At 17.8% G+C, this 23,921-nt stretch overlaps 4 protein-coding genes across 4 annotated transcripts; 3 read left to right on the top strand and 1 right to left on the bottom strand.

The window, feature by feature from the left end:
- Positions 1 to 2,205: 2,205 nt before the first annotated feature.
- On the bottom strand, positions 2,206 to 5,424 carry PRSY57_1358200 (exosome complex exonuclease RRP44, putative; the record flags this gene model as incomplete). The annotated part of the gene is made up of 1 exon (XM_012909504.2): positions 2,206 to 5,424. The coding sequence occupies one exon, from the start codon at positions 5,422 to 5,424 to the stop codon at positions 2,206 to 2,208; it is 3,219 nt and encodes a 1,072-aa protein (XP_012764958.2).
- An 863-nt stretch (positions 5,425 to 6,287) lies between these two features.
- PRSY57_1358100 (high mobility group protein B4, putative) lies at positions 6,288 to 8,579 on the top strand (the record flags this gene model as incomplete). The annotated part of the gene is made up of 11 exons (XM_012909503.1): positions 6,288 to 6,295; positions 6,502 to 6,601; positions 6,730 to 6,798; positions 6,908 to 6,967; positions 7,145 to 7,179; positions 7,303 to 7,378; positions 7,480 to 7,518; positions 7,684 to 7,771; positions 7,866 to 7,910; positions 8,138 to 8,203; positions 8,407 to 8,579. The coding sequence occupies 11 exons, from the start codon at positions 6,288 to 6,290 to the stop codon at positions 8,577 to 8,579; spliced, it is 759 nt and encodes a 252-aa protein (XP_012764957.1).
- Positions 8,580 to 9,080: 501 nt separating this feature from the next.
- PRSY57_1358000 (riboflavin kinase / FAD synthase family protein, putative) lies at positions 9,081 to 11,189 on the top strand (the record flags this gene model as incomplete). Its single annotated transcript, XM_012909502.2, has 1 exon — positions 9,081 to 11,189. The coding sequence occupies one exon, from the start codon at positions 9,081 to 9,083 to the stop codon at positions 11,187 to 11,189; it is 2,109 nt and encodes a 702-aa protein (XP_012764956.2).
- A 2,013-nt stretch (positions 11,190 to 13,202) lies between these two features.
- On the top strand, positions 13,203 to 23,111 carry PRSY57_1357900 (hypothetical protein; the record flags this gene model as incomplete). Its single annotated transcript, XM_012909501.2, has 1 exon — positions 13,203 to 23,111. One exon carries the CDS (start codon positions 13,203 to 13,205, stop codon positions 23,109 to 23,111), a length of 9,909 nt encoding a protein of 3,302 aa, XP_012764955.2.
- Positions 23,112 to 23,921: the final 810 nt, after the last annotated feature.

Genomic DNA, 23,921 nt, shown 5'->3' with positions numbered 1-23,921 from the left:
AATAAAATAAATTTAAAAATTATTTTTATTTTAAACAAACCTTTTAAAATTAAAAATATGAAAAAAGCCCCCCCCCCCCCAAAAAAAAAAAAAAAAAAAAAAAAAAAAAAAAAAAAAAAAAAAAAAAAAAAAAAATCAAAAAAAAAAAAAAAAAATTAAAATTAAAATATCCAAATTTTAAAGATATAACGAAATATATATATTCAGGACATTATTTGTGAATTTATGAATATATCGAAAGTTATAAAAAAATATAAAACTAATTAATTATAAATATTAAAATGTAGAAAAATATGGAATAATAAATTTTTCCCCTTCTCATATCTTTAAAAACAAAAAATATATATTATAATAGTCTTTTATTATTCAATTTATTATATATAAATTTTGTTTATTCCTTAGTCCTAGATTGAAACGAGTGATATTGAAGATGCGGTAAGTTTATATTCCAATGAAAATGAATTTATTATATTTTTGAAAGAATCTATTTTGGTTATGTATATATATATATATTATATATATATTACGTATTATTGAAATATTAAAGTATGAATATAGAAATATATATTTATATATTTATTTTATTTTTTCGCTTTTCACGTTTATATTTAATTTTCTTTTTTTATTATTCTACTTATTTATTTTTTCTTTTTTTATTTTTTTTTTTCATTCTTTTTTTCTTTTTCTTTCTTTTTTTTTTTTTTTTTTTTTTTTTATGTAATATAGAGTTATTTTATTATATAATATTACTTTTTTACTTACATAGTATTCTATTGAAAACATGTTAAAATGAATTACACATTTGCTCAATGGTCTTATTTTATTCTGTTGTATTATATATATATATATATATATATTTATATATATATATATATATTTATATTCTTTGACACTTACAATTTATGTTCATTATTTTATATGTATATATTATTTTATATCAAAAGTTAAATGATAAATATGAATTCTACTTTATGGGTTTGGTTCTTTATTTTTATTTATTTTTTGTTTTCATTTTAATTTAATTTTTTTTTTTTTTTTGTATTTCTCAAGTTTTAATCATTTCTATTTCAAAAAGAAAATTACGTTTATTTGTATAAAAACGTTTATATAGTATTTATATATACATTTTGATTCCTTTATTTTTATATATTTTATTTACTTTTCCTTTCCATATTCTACTTCCATATATACATTTTTTTTATTATAAAAATATATTTTCTCCTTTCGATATAATCAAAATGTTTTATATTATTATTTTCCTATTTATTTAGAATATAGAATAAATATTTATAATTTTATATGATATTTATATAAATATTCTTTCTTTCTTTTTTTTTTTTTTAATAAACCTATATCCATATTGCATTTAATTTTTAAATCCAATAATTAATATATAAAATAAAATATATATATATATATATATATATATATTATGTTGTTAAATTAAGTATTATGTTTTTTTTTATTTAACTTTTTTTTTGGTTTTTATAAAGTTTCTTAGAATTCATATACATATATATATATATATAAGAAATAGTTATATATATTATATACAGGAAAATATAAAAGACTATATGTAATTTCAAGTAATAATGATATAATTTTTTTTCATTTTTCACATTATGTTATACATAAATAATATGGTTTTTAATTCGATTCCTATTTTCCCTTATTCATTTATTTTTTCGTTGTTTCATATTTCCTTTCTTTTATTTTATTTTTTTATATGAGAAATATGTTATATATACACATTTATATATATATATATATATATATATATATATATATATATATATATAATATTTATTTTATTATGCTATATTTTTTAAAATATATAAATAAGATTGATTTCAATTATAAGTTTTAATTTTTCAAATGAACTTTTTTTTAATATTCTATTTTTTCTATACATATTAAATAAATGTATATAAGAATATTAATTTTTTTTTTTTTTTTGTAAACGAAAAATATTAAAAAATTTAAGAAAATAAATAAAAAATGTATACACAATAAAAATATAATAAAACAAACAACTCAATGGTAACATTATTATTTTTTTGTAATCCTTTATATTTTATAATATCATAAACAAAATTGTCTATATATATTAAGTTAAAGATATAAAATAAAATATATATATATATATATATATATATATGTATATATATTTTATGTCTGTACACATATTATTAATTCCATATGTGTTTATATTTTCTTAATAAAAATAAAATGATTTTGACATTTGATGTCATAATTATCCACCTGCATATGTACTTGTATTTTATCATAAAAGCTTAAATGGAACAATTCTTTTTTATATTTATCAATTTTAATGAATCGTTTTTTTTTTTCATCAAAAAGAAAACCATCTTTCCTTTTTAAATAACATATACCTTCTGTAAAGTAATCAATTAGAAATATTTGTATACCATTTTTTTTTAAATTTGTTATTACCGCGTTCGTAATTTGATTACCAATTTTTTTAATATAAAGATAAGAAAAGAAATCAACAGAAGCTCTTGATGCAAATCTTGCATTTCTGTATTTATCATTTAATAAAGCCACTTGTTTATTTAAATATATAACATCAAGATATTTTTTATCTAGTTCTTCAATTTCATATATATGATTTAATATCCTATGAACCATAATGTCAGCATATCGTCTAATAGGAGATGTAAAAAATGTATATATATCAGCAGCTAAACCATAATGTCTTAACATGTCATTATTATGTACATTATATCCTGATATAAATACAGCTTCATTCATACATTTTGTTACCATTACTTTTAATATATTCGATAAAATATTATCATTTTTTAAATTAATATTATTAATAGAATGAGATAAATCTTTAGATGTATTATATTTAAAATCATAAACCTGTATAGTTTTTAAATAATCATTTAATTCTTTTAAATATTCATGTTTAGGCGGAGGGTGTCTTCTTAAGACACTAGCTGCTTTAAAGTTTTGAAATATAATTCTAGCTACTGATCTGTTAGCTAAAAGCATAAATGCTTCAATTAATTTATTTGTCTCATAACATACATAAGGTTTCAAATTTTTTGCTTTAGAAAAATCATTAGCTTCAAATTCAAACAGTACTTCTGTATTACCTCTTAATTCTAAAGCTCCATCATTTGACCATTTTTGTTTTAAATGTTTTGCTATCTTATTTAATAATCTTAAAGACTTTGCTGTATCTGATTCATCATTTTTATCGTCTATTACATTTTGTGCTTGTTCATATGAAAAGGATTTATTACTTTTTATTATACACTTTTTTACACTAATATCTATGATATCAAAATCTTTATTAAAGCAGAAAATACAACTATAAGTTAAGCGTTCTTCTCCTTCTACTAATGAACACAAGTTTGTTGTTAATAATTTAGGTAACATGTCAACTCTTTGATTTATTAAATATACAGTGGTACATCTTTTGGAAGCTTCCAAATCGATAGGACTATTTTGTTTTACAAAATAAGATACATCAGCTATATGCACACCTATTCTATATATATAATTCTTATCTATATTTCCGTCTTGTTGTAAAAATTCTACAGATAAAGCATCATCGATATCTTGACAACCTGGAGGATCAATACTAAATGTTAAGACATTTCTAAAATCGTTTCTTTTTACATATTCTTCATCTGGTATTACCCAATTATTTGGTGGTAAGCATTTATAAACACTTTCACTAAATTCTCTCGTAGATATATTATATTCATTATATATTAATTTAGTTTCGGTTTCTATATCATCACAATTCCCTAACACACTTATACATCTACCTAGTGGGTTTCTTGAATATATATCCCAATTATCAATAGTAACAATAACTCTTTTATTACGTAACTCATCTTCTAATTGTGCTTTTATCATTATATATGGTATTTTATTATTAAAAGCTTTAAAAAACATTAATTTTTTTTTTATATTATTTAAATTATTTGAATATTCTTTAATGATACCTCCATATTCTTTTCTACATCTACTTATAATTCCTACAACTTTTCCATATAATTTTTTTTTTTCACTAATATGTCTATTATTTACATTATTGTATATATTTTCATTTATTTGTTTATCATATGTAATGTTCATTTTTTTTTCATATAAATTTATCATATCCTTTTGAAGAGTATTATTATTTTTATTATATATATCAATAACATTTTCTTTTTCTTTTACGTCTTCATTTTTTATATAACTGTTTTGTAATTTTTCTTTATTTATATTATTTATTTCTATTTTGACCTTTTCCCCTACTTCTTCTATTTCTTCTTCTATTTCTTCTTCTTCTTCTTCTTCTTCTGGGCTTATTTGTTCTTCAAGATAATCTTCTTCATATAGATCTTCATTTGGTTCATCAATAATTTCAACAGCAACTACGTCGTTATGAATAGCTCTGTTCATATATTTGGTCCCCCTTATAACAATCTCATCTACATCAGAAAATTTAACCAAGGCTAATTTATTAACACATATAACACTAAATATACCCTTAATAATTTTATTTTCCCTTAACTTTTGTATCATATCTGATTTACTTAAATGCGGTTCATATAAAGGCCTTTTATTATTATTATTATTATTACTATCTAATGATAGATTGTTTAAGGTATGATATGTTTTTTGGTCACATGTACTTTCTGTATGATCTGCCTTACTATCATTATGTTCATTTAATATATCTTCCTCAAAATACATTTTTAATGTATCCAAATTAAATTTCTTTCCTTCTTTGTTTTTTTTGTTATAATCATTTTCTTTCATTAATTCATTTACATATTCAAATAATGTACTACAAGGTATATCATTATTATAACAATCTTCTTGTAATAATTTATTATTACTTATAACTTTTATATTTAATTTATTATTATGATGTTTCAACCATATAACTATTTTTATAATTTCTTGTAATTCCTTATTAAATCCATTAGTATCTTTATTATCTTCTACGTAAGTAAATTTACAAAACGTATTAACAAACACACAAAAACGTTTATTATGATTAAAGGAAGATGAAGAAGATGATCCTTCTATTATACTTTCCTCATCAACATCATAACACAAATTACGTAATTTTTTATATAATATTTTATTAAACGATTTTATATAATCATATATAGATAAGGGAATTAAAATATTATCAATATCACAATCATATAAAAAGTCCATATATTTTATTAATGTATTCAAATCTAATATTAAAATACTTCTTTCTCCATCTAATAATTTCTTTTTATTATTCTCACATATATTACATTTCTCTATACCACAACTTATGTCATTCCTTAAATATACTTCTCTTACTATTTTATTTATTCTGTTGTTTGCATTCAGTTTGTAAAAATACTTCTGAACATGCCGTTCCCCTTTTCGATTTGTCAATTTTAAAAAAGTCATTTTTATATAACTTTATTTTATTCTTTCTTTCTTTTTTCCAATACTCCTTATTATGGCTTCATTTATTAATATTTAAATAAATAAAAAAAAAAAAAAAAAAAAAAAAAAAAATATATATATAAAATAAATAAATAAAAATATATATATATATATATATATATTATTTTTTTTATTGTTTTTATATCTTTCAATAAGAAATATCGAAATATATAATAATATTATATATATATATATATATATATATATAATATAATATAATATATATATAATTTTATGAATTAAATTTTTATTAATAATTAAAAAAAAAATATAATTATATATTATATTATATTTATATACGATCATAGGTATAGAAAAACACTGTATATTATATATATATATATATTATAATTATGCTATATGTAATATCTTATATTGATTTATTGCAGTATGCGTAAAAATTTCAAAGGCAAAATAATTAAGTTATAAAAAATAAAATATAAAAATGTAAATGAATAAAAATATATATATATATATATATATAATATTATTCACAATAAATAAACGCATACATATAATATATGTATGCATGTTACAAATTAAGAATAATTTCTTTTTCTTTTTTTTATTTGACTATAATATTACATATATTTTTTTAGTTATACTTATTAACAATAACTTTATACACACATAATATATATATATATATATATATTATACATTATTATATATTCTCATCAATTATAAAAAAAAAAAAAAAAAAAAAAAAAAAACTGATTCTCTTCTACAATTATATATTTTCATTATATAAAAATAGATATATGTGAATATTTTATAAAACACATATAATCCTTATTTATTTCTATTTAAAAAAAGGATGAAAAATGGACAGGTATTTTATAAAATTTTTTCAAATGATCTTATAAATATAAAAAATTTATATTTATATGATATATATATATATATATATATATATATATTTCTATTATTTGTATTATTGGAGAAATATTATTTTATGCTTTAAATATAAGAGAAAATTTACTATCCCATACTTTATTAAAATATAATAAAATGTATTACATATATGTAAATTCTTAGAAAGAAGCCCAAGGCACCACCATCTTCATATTTAATTTTCTGTAATTACGAGAGGGAAAACGCAAAGAATACTTTATTACAAAAATGTGACAAGGAAACAGTAAAAGGAAAAAAATAAGAAATAATTAAATTATAAAAGGGAGTAAAATATATATATATATAAATATAGATATATATTTTTTATTTTATTATTATTATTTTTTTTTTTTTTCTCTCTTTTTATGTTAGATTCGAATAACTGATATACAAAAAGAATTAAGTAACAAATGGAAAAATCTTCCAGAAGATGAGAGAAAGGTTAAATGATAATATAAATAATATATAAATAAATAATTTTAATATATATCCTTTATATATATATATATATATATTATAAATATGATCATACCAATTTTACATATTATAGAAATATGAGGAACAAGCACAAATATTGAAATCAAAATATAACGAAGAATTATTAGAATGGGTAATATTAAGCAAGAAAAACAATTTTAATATGTCAATATGTGTATAATTATTTTTTTTTTTTTACTCTTTTTTTTTTTTTTTTTGGAAGTAAATTACATATTGTTGTGAAAACATGCGTCTTATTTAGCTTGTATCATATATATATATATATATATTTTTAATTTTTCAATTACAGAAAAATCATTCAAATGAATATATATCAGGAGACTTGTACGTTCATTAAAATATATTATATATATATATTAGAATTGATTCCTCCACTTATGTAGATATAATTAAAAAAACCCTTTAAATTTTCCATTTATATTTGTAATATTTTGTTTACTTTTGTAGGGTTATAAACAATACAGCTAAATTTCCTGTGATGAAAATACAAAAAATTATGCAATTAAATAGAAACGTAAAAAAAGTATAGCCATTCAAAAACGAAATAGAAAATATATCGATTCTTTTTAAATTTCTTAATTGTTTTTAAATATATTCGATTTTATTTTATTCTTTTATATTCAGGTTAATAATGAAGCTATTAATATATTTCAAAAAGCAGTGGTTAGGCGAAAAAAAAAAAAAAAAAAAAAAAAAAAAAAAAAAAAACAATAAATAAAAACAGTTTTGTATCTTTCAGAAGCAGCATAAACTTATTATCCACATATGTTATCATTTGATATAATATATTTATTTATTTTTTTTTTTATTTTTATTTTTTTGTTTTAGATGATGTTTTTAATTGAACTGGTAAACAAAACACTCGAATTTAAGGATGAAAAAAACACAGCTAGAAATATAACTTCATTTGACATATGTGAGTTTTAATATGAGAAGAATATAAAAATGATAATATATAAATATATAAAAAATGAATATTATTCTTTTGGTTTCTATTTTTTTATTTTTAGTGTCATGTATACAGAGGGAAGGAATCAAATATAAATTTTTAGAAGGTATTTTAAAAAAAAAAATTTAGAATAAAATTTCATATATTTTAATTTTACATGATACAAGGAAATGAACTATTCTCATTATTTTTTCTTATTATGTGGATAATATAGAAATATATATATATATATATATATATATACTTATTATATTATGTTTTTTTCTTTTTTACAATGTCATGTGTGCACATTAAATATATTTTTATCTATAATAATTTTTTATTTTTTCATAGATTGTATATATTTATTAAAAGAAGAAAGAGGACAGACCTTTTTCGACGAAGAGGATGTACAAGAAGGTATAACTATAAATATGCATATAATATATATAATATAATATATGATTATATTATAATGATATATACCTGCAAATTTCATATTTCAAATAATATAAACAATTCATATTCATAATATATTATATTATTATAATCATTCTAATAAATGCGTTTTCATTTTTATTTTATTTTATTTTATTTTATTTATTTTTTTTTTTTTTTTGAAGAAACATTATTCGATTTATGTGAAGAAGATAAGAAAGAATATAATTATGATGTTGAAGAAAAGAAAATAAGTAAACTCAAAAAAAAAGTACAAGGAAGTAATAAGATAAAAGATAAAGCTGGAATAAATAAAAACATATATGCTGACATTACAACATTTTTTAAAAAAATATAAAATTTGATATTTTTCTGTAAAATAAATATTATATATGCATAAATATAAATACATATATATATATATATATATATATATATATATATATATGTAAGTTAATTTTTTTTTTTTTTTTTCTCGTCATCCAAAAAAATAAAAATTATAAATAATATACAAAAAATTAAATAATATTAATATATAACTCTAGACGTATAGTATAATATAATATAATATATTTCATAATAAATTGTACGCGTACAAAACCATGAACATTATTTTTTTTTAATATTATTATAATTTCATTTTATTTTTTACAATTTTTTTTTTAATTTAATTAAATTTTTCGTGTTTCTATTTAAAAAAATAAAAATATAAAAAAATAAAAAAATAAAAAAATAAAAAAATATGCAATGTGACAATATTTAACCATAAAACATATATATATATATATATATATGTATATATGTATGTATTTATTATTATATTATTATTTATTTGTTAATTTATTTTTGTGCATTTAAAATGGTTCATGATAAATATCATAAAATAGCTTTGATAGATGCAGATTATTATATAATTAATTATAGTAGCACAATAACTACATATATTCAACATATATGTAATAATTTGTTGAATAACAATAGAAATGATGTAAATCTAAAAGATGACACTAATGAACAACATAAAATCAATAACAAAAATGATGACATACTCTACAAGAAAAAGCAAATAATATGCATTTTTATGTTACAAATATTTCTAAACAACCTAGATAAAAATTTAAATTTGTTTGATTATTTAATTATTGTAATAAATAAATATTTTCACTTGGTTCAAAAGTATAAATTAACAAATACATATGGGAATATAAAAATAGAGGATAATACTGGAATATGTAAAAATAAAAAAGATACAAAAACAGATGTTAGTATATTAGGAGAAGGACGACAGAGTCATACAGAAATAAGTCTATCGGATTACCCGAACAAAGAAATTGCAATAAATAATAATATTAATAATAAATCTAGCACATCACCAACAACAAAAGAAGCAAAAAAAACGACATCAATAACTACTAATACTACTAATACTACTAACACTAGTAATAATAATAATAATAATAATAACAAGAATGAAGAGAAAATTAATTGTATTAATATATCTAATCCTAACAATTTATCAAAGGATAATATAATAATAACCCAAGATGATCAGTATAAGCACTTAATACACAATTTAATTGAAAATAATAATTATATTAATATAGACAATATTATAAAGTCCCATTTATGTTTTGTTAATATAAAAGGTAATGAACACGACAAAAGTAGTAAAAAGAAATCATCGAGTTGTCTACAAATAAATAATATAATATATGAAAAAAAATTATGTAATAATATAAATTACAGTGAAACAGATATAGATAACAATTTAATAATGTCTGATGAAAATGATTTTATTGACAGTACAAATAAAGATATTAAAAAAAAATTTCCAGACATGATAAATAATAAAAAGCTTCTTATCGATTATAATAAAATTAATATAAAATTAAAACATTTTGATGATACAATTAACATAAATGATTTAATAAAAGGATATAAAGTATATGAAGATGTAGGAAGTATATATGAAATTAAAAACTTATTTCGTATATTAATATTATCAAAATTACATATAGGTGTATATAACTTATTATATTTTTTAAAGAAGAAAAATATTTTTATGTTATTTTATAGTTCAAATAAAAATTTAACGAATCTATTATTCAAATATAATAAAATATATAAGTACTACCAAAATTATTATAATGTGATTGATTCATTAGATGAACTAAAAAAATATGAAAAAGATTGTCACAAATTTCTTATTTTTAGTAATCGATCATGTTTTATTTGTCACGCTAAAAGACATGGTATATTTTATACGGCAATAGGGAATAAGAAAAATGATGATAATAATAAGAATGAAAATAATAATGATAGTAATAATATTGAAAAAAAAAATAATTATTATAATCGTAAAACTTCAAATTGCGATGATATAGATTGGACAAATGAAATATATGAACAAATAAAATCAGATGAATGTATTGAAAAATTTTCGAACGAATATAATAATGTTGTTTATCCATTTATAAAAAATTGTAATTTAACTTTAGATATTTTGTCATGGAGAATGATATATATATTTAAAAAATATCTTTACATCTATGGAAAAGTTGTTAAAGGATTTGGACGAGGAAGTAAGTATTTAAATTTGCCAACAGCAAATATTTTTCATCCAAATTTTATATCAGCTGATATTATGCCTGGAATATATTTTGGTATATGTAAATTAAGAGATAAAATTTTTAAGAGTGTTATATCTATTGGATATAATCCTTATTTTAAAAATAAACATATGACAATAGAAGCATTCTTATATTACAAAACAGATGATTTATTTTATGATGAAAATATTCATTTAATTATTATTGGAATTATTAGAAGCGAAAGTAATTTTGCATATTTCTCTCATCTTATTCAAGCTATTCAATTTGATTGTGAACTAGCCAGAATTGTACTTAACAAATTGAAAAATAATGAAACTTTTCAACAATGTAGGTATTTTCTCGACAATATAAAATAATAGACACACACACGGAAAAAAAAAAAAAAAATAAAAAAAAAAAAAAAAAAAAAGAATAATATGTTTATTTTTTTAATACTATGTTTTATTTGTATTCTATAATATATATCTCTATGTCATACTTTAATGTAAATAAAAATATGAAATATTATATATATATATATATATATTTTAATATGATTCCTCAAAAGGAAATAATATAATAAGTGTATAGGTAAATTTTTTATTTGAATAAATACATTATACATATATATATATATATATATATATATATATATAATAACAAATTATATGGAGTATTTTCTTTTTTTTTTTGGTAATATCATTTGATATAACTTTTTGTTAAACTATATCTTTATATTTCTTATATATTCCTATAATTGCAAAATTCTTTATAAAATCAAAGAAAAATAAATATTACAACTAAAACTGGTACAAATAAGTATTATAAAAATATAATCTTTAAAATGAGTATATCTACATTAAAAATAATTATATTTAAATTTTTAATTAAACAAATGATATTTTAAAATGTTCCAACAAGAAAAAAAAAATGCACTTGTATAATTGTATTATCCATTTAAAGAATAAATGATTATATATTATTATTATTATTATTATTATTTTTTTTTTTTTTTTAATCTTAAAATGTTTTCTTTACTTTTTGTAAGAAAAAAAAAAAAAAAATTATGATTTCTAATTATTACATAAGAAAAGAAATATTATACATAAAAATATTTTCGCCTTTATGACATTTCGAATAAAATTTATGTTAATTTTATTATTCCCAGTGCCCTTGAATATATTATATTTTATATTGTAGTAAATATAAAACAACAATTTATATTTTTTTTTATAATAAAAATTTCAGCGTTACATTATATTCTTATATATTAAATAAATACATTTAAATTTTTAATTTTAAGGTAAATAAATATATATATTATGTAAATATAAAATATAAAATTTCAAATGCTTAATTATAAAGGTATAACATTATTATCACAATGTGATGAAGGACTTATAAAAATATAATGCTATATATATATATATATATTTATACATATTATATAATGTAATAATAATATATGTATGTATTACGATATTTAGTTGTTCCCTTTTTTTTTTTTTCCCTGTAACTTTAAAAAATATATACTTTTTTTCTATATATATACCCAAAAATTATACAAAAAAAAAAAAAAAAAAAAAATTCATATATGAAATTTATTTTATATAATTTATATATAATTCTTATTTTTCCAATATATTAAATTATATATATATATATATATATATATATATATTTATATTTATATGTATTGATATTTTTTTATATTATTGTTCTCTAATTATTTTATTGGAATTAATTATTTATTTTATTTTTCCTTTTTTTAACTTTTATATTGTACGTTGTTTATTTTATTTTATTTTATTTTTTTTTTCACTCTATATATATTTCTTATTTATAATATTATAATATTTTCTTAATAAATATAATGGTTTTTATACAAATATTTATATAATTAAATTCTTTCTTTTTTATTTTTAAATATGCCAACTGCTATATAATTAATACAGATGCTGTTTTTTCATTCATGTTAAATTTATTGTTTTTTTTATAAGGGGCTTTTAAATATTTAAAAAAAAAAAAAAATTTCCCAACCCTAAATATAAAAGAATAAATAAAAAAAATATACATACATATATACATACATATATATTGTTATATTAAAATATTTATGAGACGTGTTGTATTAATATAGTGTTATTTTCTTTCATTTTTCCCTTTCTTCTTTCTTTCTTTCTTTTTTTTATTATTAATTTTAATAAGATTAAGATATATATAATAAGAATAGATGAGTAGGTATTATTGATTAATAAATAAATACGTGTTATTACTGACACGAGTATAATTACTACATGTTATAATATATCTTATAATTTTAATTCTGTAAAATTGTTATTATTTTTTTATTTTTTTTTTTTTTTTTTTGACTAAATTTTTGTGGAGCAATGTTACGAGAACAACTAAAGAATTTGAAAGCACAAAAGAATATCCAAGTTTTTGAAGATGATAGTTACGACAAAATTAGTAGAAGAAAGTACAATTTATTCAGGAACTTATATAAGAATTTCATTTTATCATCTTTACACATAGAATCTGTTAAACTATGCTTTGAAAATTTGAAAGGGTTAAATAAATCCTTTGAAGAATTTGAGAAATTATTTTGTTTAGAAGATGGAGATATGGTTGATAGATTATATAATGAAGATGAAAAAGGAAATAATGAGATATATTTAAAACATCGTGACTTTTTAACAAAAGAAGAAAATAAATATATATTTGAAAAGATAAAGTTATTTTTAAAATTATGTTCTTTGTATTGTGATAGAAAAGAAATAAAAATTTTGCTTGAATTTTTAATATATAAATATGAAATAAATGTAAAATGTAGTCAAGATATATTATTATGTTTATTACCTATATTATTTAATAAAATCAATTTAAAAAATATATTAGAAATATTATATATACAAAAAGATTGTGTGTTTGTATTTTTTAATAATTGTAGACACGATGATTTAGTAGAATATATAGATAAAGCAATATTAATACAAAATATTAAAAAGAATATTAATATATATAAAACTATATTTAATTATATTATAGATTTAATAGGTTGTATTCATATGATTCATGATGTAGAAATATATATGACATATATAAATTTTTTTATGTCGATATCAGAAGATATTATGCATAGTTACATTAACATTCCAATATCTTTAATGGAATTTTATTTTAATATATTATTATCAATAATAAAAATAGGGAAGCATGCATTTCATATGTTTAATGAAAATAGAGTTATGAAAAAAAAAATGAATATAACACAAAATAATAACCATATGTCAGATAATATATATATAAATCAAATAAATATATCTTGTAAATTTTTAGATAAATTTATTAAATTATTTGAAATGGCTATACAAAAAAAATCAAAAGATATAACCAATTTTCATGTTTTAAAAAATAATATCCTTACCATCTTTGAAAAGGAATTTATAGTAATGCATGATATGGTGATAACAAATACCTCTTGTTCTGATTTTATAAAATCATTAATTCTTTTGTTGAATATTATATATAAGTATAGTTATAATATTCATTTTGATAATTATATTAATAGAAAACAAATAAAATATATATCGGAGGAATATGAAGAACATGAAATAGTACAACAAAGTTCCGAGAAAAACGGATCAAATATGATAGAAAATATACAAAATGATTTTCATACAACAAATGGTTTAAATGATTCCATTATACCAAACAAATATATTAAAATAAAACAAAACCAAACGAAACAATCTGGTGATATAATAAATTCAATGAATGACAATGTAGATAAGAATACAAATTATATTATAGATCTTATCCATTTTGTTAAAGATAATAAATATAATTTATTTGATAATGAAATAAATAATATATTACAAAAGGAAGAAACCATATTAAATTTTGTTAACCTTTTTTGTGATGTTAACAATGTATACGAAATTACAGATAATTTAATAAAAATAATTTTTATAAAGTGTTATTATTTAAAAATAAATATATCTAATTTAGAATATATTTTTTATAATATTCCATTCAAAAAAAATAATAAAAATCATATATTCAATATAATTTTAATAATTAATTTAATATCATACTATATATTTCTTATAAAAAAAGAACATGAACAAGATGAAAAAAATAAGGACAAACAATTTATTATATCAGAGCATAATGAAGTAAAAACTATAAAAGATGAATTAAAGCCTAATACAAAATTTATACAAAGGTTGATAAAAAAATGTGTACATAATAATAATAATAATAATAATAATATTAATTTATATGTGAATAAAATAATTAATCCTAATCATTTCTTTGATATTATAAAATATTATATGAATGAAAATAATGAATTGTTTAAAAAAAAAGTTATCTTTTTTGAAACATACAGTAAAATTGATCAGGGGTTAATATTATTGCTTAATGCAAATAAGAACAAAATGAATCATATACCTTTATACAATATTTTATATAAATCATTAGAAGTCGACACAACATATCCATATTTGATAAATGAAGTGCTAAGAAATATTAAGTTTATATATGATTATAAAATGAAAGTAACAAAAATGAATGCTCTTATAGAGCCTGCGGTACGCTCAAATGATATTCCTACAGACCATATGATCAACAACAAAAATAATAATAATGATAATGATAATAATAATGATAATAATAATAATAATAATGATAATAATAATAATAATGATAATAATAATAATAATGACAATAATAACAGTAATAATAATAATAATCATAGTAATAATGATGCTTATTTAGATGACAAATACGAACAAATGAGAAACGAATACTTAACCTTAGGACTAATAAACAAAGGAAAACAATTCCTAAAATCAAAAAAACATATAGAAAGTTTATATAACAAAGTAATATTCCTATTAAAAGAAAATAAAATTGAATTTATTGATAATTTAAAATACTATGAAAAAGAGTTATTATATTTCTTTCCATCCAAGAAATATATGTATAAAATTTTATTTAAATCATTCAAAGAATTAAAATTAGAAAAATTTATTCAAATAGATAAAGAGAGAAATACCCTGTTTTTAAAATTCTATATAAAAGTATTTATGGTAAAAATGAAAAAATTGCAAGAGAAGTATAAAAAAGATTTAATGGAAGATAAATTTTTTAAAAAATTTATTAATTTTAACTTTTCCCTTTTTTTTATTATTTATGATTATATAACAAATAGTAAATCTTATCCAGAACATTCTTACTTTTCTAGGAATATCGCTTCAGAAAATTTTAAATTAATCAAAAAGTTCTTTTTATATTTATCTAAATTAAGAAATATAGAATATCAATCATTTGAAGAGTTTTTTCAGAAAGAAATAAAAGATCATCGTTTAAACAATATTAAAATTATTATAAAATATAGTAATCCATTTAAATCACTAATTTTATATAGAATAATAAATTATTTTACAATGGTTGATTTGTATAAAGTGAAAGGTATTAGGTTTATAAATACAGATCAAAATGGTAATATATTTAAAATTAATACAAACAATAATGATAATCATAATAATAATCATAATAATAATAATAATAGTTCTAATATTTTAACAATAGACGGACAAAATGAGTTACTATTACTTAATACTACAAATAAAAATTATAATAATAAGAATGAAATTTTTGCGATTGAAAATAAAGAAAACAATTTAAATCAAAATAAGGAAGAGTCAGAAGATATTACATATGATGAAATAATGATAAGGAAAAAGGAATTAAAAATATTTTTAATGAAAGTATTCAAAATATTATTAAATAATATAAATGATACAATTTCTATCAAATCAGATATGAAAAATGATAATTTATATATGAATATATTAAACGCATATCAAAAAAATATTTTATTATTTGTAAATTATGATATATCCTTAACAACTTATTTATATTATAAATATTTGAATATATTTTATGTAAGTAATACATATTCTATTTTTATTTTAGACACATTAAATTACTACTTCTTTCTTTATAGAACAAAGCATTATAAAAAATTTATAGAAGATAATAATATATGTTCAGCTATCGTATTCGAATTATATAAACATTTATTGAAAGATCAGAAAACAAAAATAGATAAAAAAAATTTTTATCAATTTATTATAATATCTATATTGTTGCATACCATACCAGATAAAAGTAATACAAATCGTGTAGCATATATGTGGAAACATGTACATAGAAAATTAGGATCGAAACCATTTGTTATGGAATATGATATTATGAATCAACTCTTCTTACAAAAAAAAACAATAAAGGATTTAGGAAATTTTGTTTTTGTAGATGAAAACCAAAACACCTTTGATGTAGAAATAAATAATACAACGGAAAAGCAACATATTAAAAAGGATAATATAATAATAAATAATAATAATAATAATAATAATAATGTATACCTTAACCATACTGATTATAATACTTCTAATAATATAAATTCAGAAGAACTACATATAAATTTAAATGAATATGATTTTATAAAATCTTGTAATGACTATCAATTTGATTATAGATGTTTTGTTGTTTCGGCAAAAAATGTACCCACACGAAATAATGTATATAAAGAAGTAATGAAATATTATTTATTTATTTTTTCCTATTTTAATAAACATTTCTTTGATATATTTATATCCAACTTTTATATTTTTCAATTACAAAAATGTGTATTATACGAATTTCTCAATTCAAATATAATCCTAATATTTTTAAAAAGAATCATGAGACGTAAATCTTATCCTTATAAAATTACACAAATATATAAATCAGTATTATCTAGAAATCTTGAAACAATAATTAAACAAGAACATATATATCTTTTCTTACATTTGGTTGATTATTATGTTAATGTATTAGAAAATAATTTTTCTAAAAAAAAAAAAACAGAAAAAAAAAAAAAAAAAAACATACCTATAAACTCAGATATACAAGAAGGAAATCACACAATTAATCATACAAATGAAAAAGCTTGTAAGGATAAAGAGGATAATAATATAATTCCTGTAACTAATAATAATATTCCATTAAATGATGAAAAGGAAAAAAAATATATTAATCAAAAATTATTTCGAACAGTACATTCTATTAATATGGATATATATTTAACAAAATTAAGAAATGAATTGAATAATAAAAAAATTCCCAAAATTAAATATACCAATTTATTAAATGAAGAATATGACGAAAACATGTTTTTTGATAGTTTAAAAGGTTTTTTTAAATATCATCAAAATTTATTTGAAGATATATATTTCATTAAAGAAAATGATATTAAGCATATATGTGAATTAATTATTAATATTATAATAAATTCAAAATGTTATTTATTCTTAATTCAATTATTATGTATTAAAAATTTTTCAATAAGTTCTTTATATAAAAAAAACATATTACAAGCAGTAGAAGACTTAGAAATTACAAATATGGTATTTTTCAAAAAATTGTTTTTAAATAAAAAAACACAAAATTATAATTCCCTTTTATTAATGTGTAAGAATGTAAAGAATCTTAAGGAAAAAAACAAAATTATATTATTTATTGAAAAACAAATGGATAAAAAAAATAATTATACAAATTATAATAAAATTATTAAAATACTTCATATATTATCAGAAACAACTGATGATACTAATCAAAACAATACGACATTATATCATGAATATGTTAATACACATATAAGTATATTTAAAAAAATATCATATTATTTAAATATTTGTGATACTATATTTATAAAATTAATTAAATATATAACTAATATAAGTACACTTATATATCAAAGTACATATCTTATAGCATATCATTTTTCTTTACATAAAAATAATTTTTTTTCAAATATTGTAAACTTTTTTCAAAAAAATATAAATTATTTATATGAAAATATATTTTTACATCTAGAGCCCTTATCAAGAATTTTGGACAAAATTATAAAGAAGAAAATATACTTGTATGTTATATATGAGAGAAAACAAATGTATACTGATTATTCTAATAGTAAAAAAAGGAAAGCTAATCATGATGTTATAAAAGAAAATAAATTATTGGACCAATTAAAAGGTAGTAATATTCATGATAATAATGATGATGATGTATCTATTGTTAAGGAAAATGATGATAATTCTGATCATTTGGATACTCCTGTAGAACAAGCAAAAAAAAGGAAATTACAAAATAATAATAAAAACAATTATGATGATAATAATAAAAACAATTGTGATGATAATAATAAAAACAATTGTGATGATAATAATAAAAATAATTGTGATAATGGTATATTCATGTATGAGCATAATTCTTATAACATTCCAATAGACCAAAAAAATATAAATTTTGATAATCATAATAAAATATATGATCACATGATAAATAATAACTCCAAGAATTCATTTAACGAAAAAAACTTTATGAATTATTATCATCTACACATTTTTGCATTTATATGTACAACTATTAATACCATATTCAAGAATGAAGTTGATATTAAAAAGTTTACTGTTTTAACAAATAATATAATATTCCTATTTAATAAATGTTATAGTTCATATGTTGTTTCTATATGTCTTATAAATTTAATTATAAAAATACGATTGGACAAATTATATGATTGCAAAAATTATATACTAGAAATATTTAATATATATAATTATGATGATGTTGATTATTGTATTAATAATCAATTATTGTTGTTATTAGCTTTATATTTATGTCCAGAGAATTATAAAAAAAATATCCTTGTAGAAGACCTAAAAACAGAGCAAGAACAGAATATTGAGAATCATACGGAATATAATAATAATATGCAAATATCTTATAATGAAAATAATAAAAATATAGTATATCCATATTATGTCTATTCCAAATTAAAATATATCAAACCACATTTAAAAAAAGTAACTAATATTCATAATTTATGTTTGAAACTTATTTCATTAATATCCATAATTCATAACGTGAATGAAAAGGATATTAAATCTATTTCTTACTTTATTTATTTTTCAACATTTCAAAATTTTATATTATGTTTTACCCTTGCTCAAGACAAATTGATTAGTAGAAAACTTAATTTATTGTACAAAAAATTTTCATTTCAAAATACCGACACATTTGTGTTAACCCATATATTAAATAATTTTAAGATAGAGTATGATTTAAATACACAGGGGGAAATGAATAATGATGAGATAGAAGATAATATAAACACATTACAATATTATAATACTTATTATGAAAAAAAAAATGCAATAAATAATCAAATGCAAAAATTAATGAAAACTGATCAAGATAATATCGAAAAATATAGTTCTATAAATCTATCAAAATTTGAAAATAGCTATTTGTACAAATTCCTTTTTCATTTAAACAAATTGAAAGATTATATGAAATTTAATGATGGATTTCAGAAATATAAAAGATTTAAACAAAATAAAAATAATAATGAAAATAGATCCAAATTCTCCTATGATGATATTTTAGAGAATAATAACTATTTTGTGTATGATATATTTTGTGATATATTAAATTGCGAACCTGATAAAAGTATTCAATTATTTAAGAGAAATGTATTTCTTTTTTATGAACGTTTAATGGATAAATTATATCATTTAAATTTTGTAACTAATAAAAATTTATTAAAAGAAATTATAATCTTTATTAATCAAAAATTAAATAAAGAAATGGATTGTAAATATATATTCGATGCTGTCATGTATTCTTTATGTAATAAAAAAGAAATAATGATTTCTCCATTAAATGAATTATATATAAATAATATATTTAATAAATCATTATTTAATATTAAATTGGATGATTCTATGAAAATATTTATTATCTCTAAAATAAATCAAATGTTAACAAAACTATTTAATCAGTATTATCACGTTCGTAAATATGAAAAAAGTAAAATAAATAAATTCAACAAAAATAATAATTATTCTGAGAAAAATGTTACACATATGGAAGCTAATCAAAATGATGATAATAAGAAGAAACATGTTGAACAAGAAGAAAACAGCTCATTAAATGATAGTAATAGTAATAATAATAATAATAATAATAATAATAATAATAATAATAATAGTAGTAGTGGTAGTAGTAGGAGGAGGAAACAACTTAATGTGGAGCTTAAAACAAACCAACACAAGGTATATGAAGAAATTGATATTATATATGAAGAATATAAAAAATATAATGAACAATTTGGATCAGACATTTTAATAGAATCAGTTAATCAAAAGGATACAACTATGAATAATACATTTGATGATGATATATATATATCCGATATTAATTCTATAGATTCAGACTACAATTTCGATGAAGGACATGATTCATATAATTCCAAATCAAAAGATCGATCCAATGATATGGTAAATTTAAATAATAGAGATATAATAAATTTACACAATAATAATCACACGTTAGATACATTAAATAACATTAATGATTTATGTACTGTAGATAATATGGTAAATATATTTAATGATGAAGAAATAAAGAATATAAAATTTATTAATAAAATGAAAGATTTAAAAAAATTGTTTGGTATAGATAGCTATTATATGAATAATATATTAAAATGTATAGCTACGTTATTAATTAATTTCCCCATTATTACAAAAAATAAAATGATTCAATTATTTCATGTAATGTTTTTAAATAATAAAAAGTATATATTAATAAGTACAAAAAATTTATTGGTAGAATATTTCTATAGTTTAAGTAATGAGAAAAAAATAAATAATTTAAGAAAAATTATTACAAATCCTTTAAAGAAATTAGATTATAATCATTTATTTTTTATCTTTTCAAATAATCATATGAATATTTGTTTAAAACATTTAATAAAGTATTACCAAAAACAAAAAAAAATATATTTTTTCAAAAATAATGATGATACAAAATATGATTATAATGGATCAGTTATTATGAATAATTGTTTATTTTATTATCAACATCTTATAGTATATGAAAATTTATTCCAAATAACGAAAAAAAAGGGTAAGTTGGGTTTTAATTTCCTTTTTTCATTAATAAAAAATTATATTATAAATTGCAAGACACATATAACAGATTTATATAATAAACATAAACAAAATATAAAATATTTAAATAGTGAAGAATTTCATTGTTATGGTGAGAAGATATATAATATAAATAGTTTAACAGTTGATTTAAGGGCAGAAGAACAAAATATTGTAACGTCTTTATTATATACATCCACAAAAATGAAAGTGAGTTCATTAAGTAAATTATTTGATAATTTAATATCATGTTTTGAAAATAAGATATTTGAAAGCACATCATCAAATATATTAGATAACTATAAAAGTACATATGAAAAAAGAATATACTATATATTCTTTTATAGGCTTTATAAAAATTTCGGTTCTGTGTTAAATAGTAGTAATAAATATTTGTATGATCTATTAAATAATATTAAATTTACATTAATATCTTGTCAAAAAAATAGTCAAGATATTTTCCAGGTTGGTAAAAATCATACGTATAATAAATATATGCAAAATGGACAAGTGGAAAAAATAAAAAATAAATTAAGAGATCAATTTGATGATAATACATATTATGATAACATCAATGAAACACGGTTAAATAAAAACAATGAAGAATTACAAGACGCAGATGAAGAAAAAGGATTAATATTAAATAACAAAGACAAAAATAATAATAATTTAAAAAGTAAGTGGTATTGGTTCGATTTAGGTTATCCTACATTAATGTGTTTATATGAAATATTAAAAAGTGAAAAAAATAATCAAACAAATATGAATCCAATATTCTTCAATACATGTTTTGACGATGTCGTTAATTATTTTAATATATTTCAATACCTACCTAGAATCCATATAAATGATCAATTCGAAAATAATGTAAATGAAAAAATTCTTACGAATAGTGAACATTTTGATATGAAAATGGTATCTATTATTTTATTAGATATGTTAAAACTAATATTGTGTAGATATTATATCTTATATTTAAATGACCCAGAAAAAATTCAAATTATGACAATGAGACTTTCACTGAAAAATTCAGATAATCATATTAATAGTTATAATATTACTATATGTATTATTTTAACACTCAAATATATTTATGAAACTATTGGTTATAACCAACTATTATTTTCAGTAAAAGATTTGTATCAAATCTTTTCAGAACTTAATAACCATCCGGATGATGAAATAGAATATATATCCAAACAGTGGTTTAACACAATAAGGAAAAATTCAGAAGTAGGAAATATTTAATTATGAATGTAGTGCCATATATAGGATGGGAAGAAAAAAAAAAAAAATATAAATAAATAAATATATATATATATATATATATATACTTATATTAATATCGCATGACCATATACAATATGTGTACTTCATGATATCCTAATTATTTTGTTTTATTTTATTATCATTTTTTTTTTTTTTTTGTAATTATATAAAATAATATATACATATGAATATTTCTTAATTTTTTATACATCATTTTATTAATACATGTATATATATATATATATATATATATATATAATACATTTTGTAGACTCTTGTATATTTCCAATTTTAATATAAAAAAAATACTGAAGAACTATAATTTGAAATAAATCAATAAAAAAAAAAAAAAAAAAATTCATTTTAATATTTAATTTTGATGTAATTAAAAACAATTTAAAATTATTCACATGTTATATATTATCTTAATTTTTCTTTTTAAAGGTGAAGAAAAACGAAAACTTATAAATTTTTAAAAATATAAATAAATGAATATATGAAATAGAATGATTTATATTTCTGCTTTCCCCTTTAAAAATAGGCTATTTTACATAAAAATAAATAAATGAAATAATATATATATATATATATATATATATATACTTACATTTATGTATGTATTATATTAATAATTCTAACGAATTTAGAACAAGGTGAATTTCATAAACTTATTATTATATCCCTTCTTTTATTTTTCATATATGTATATTTACTTATACTTGTTAAAAGGTCGCATTACAGTAATGTTAATTATTCTTAATTATTCATCTTTATTTTTTACAACATATA

Source organism: Plasmodium reichenowi, chromosome 13, assembly GCF_001601855.1.
Source record: "Plasmodium reichenowi strain SY57 chromosome 13, whole genome shotgun sequence".
NCBI classification, from domain to species: domain Eukaryota; phylum Apicomplexa; class Aconoidasida; order Haemosporida; family Plasmodiidae; genus Plasmodium; species Plasmodium reichenowi.
Note: the sequence above shows the minus strand (reverse complement) of the source record. Positions and strands in the feature narration are given on the sequence as shown.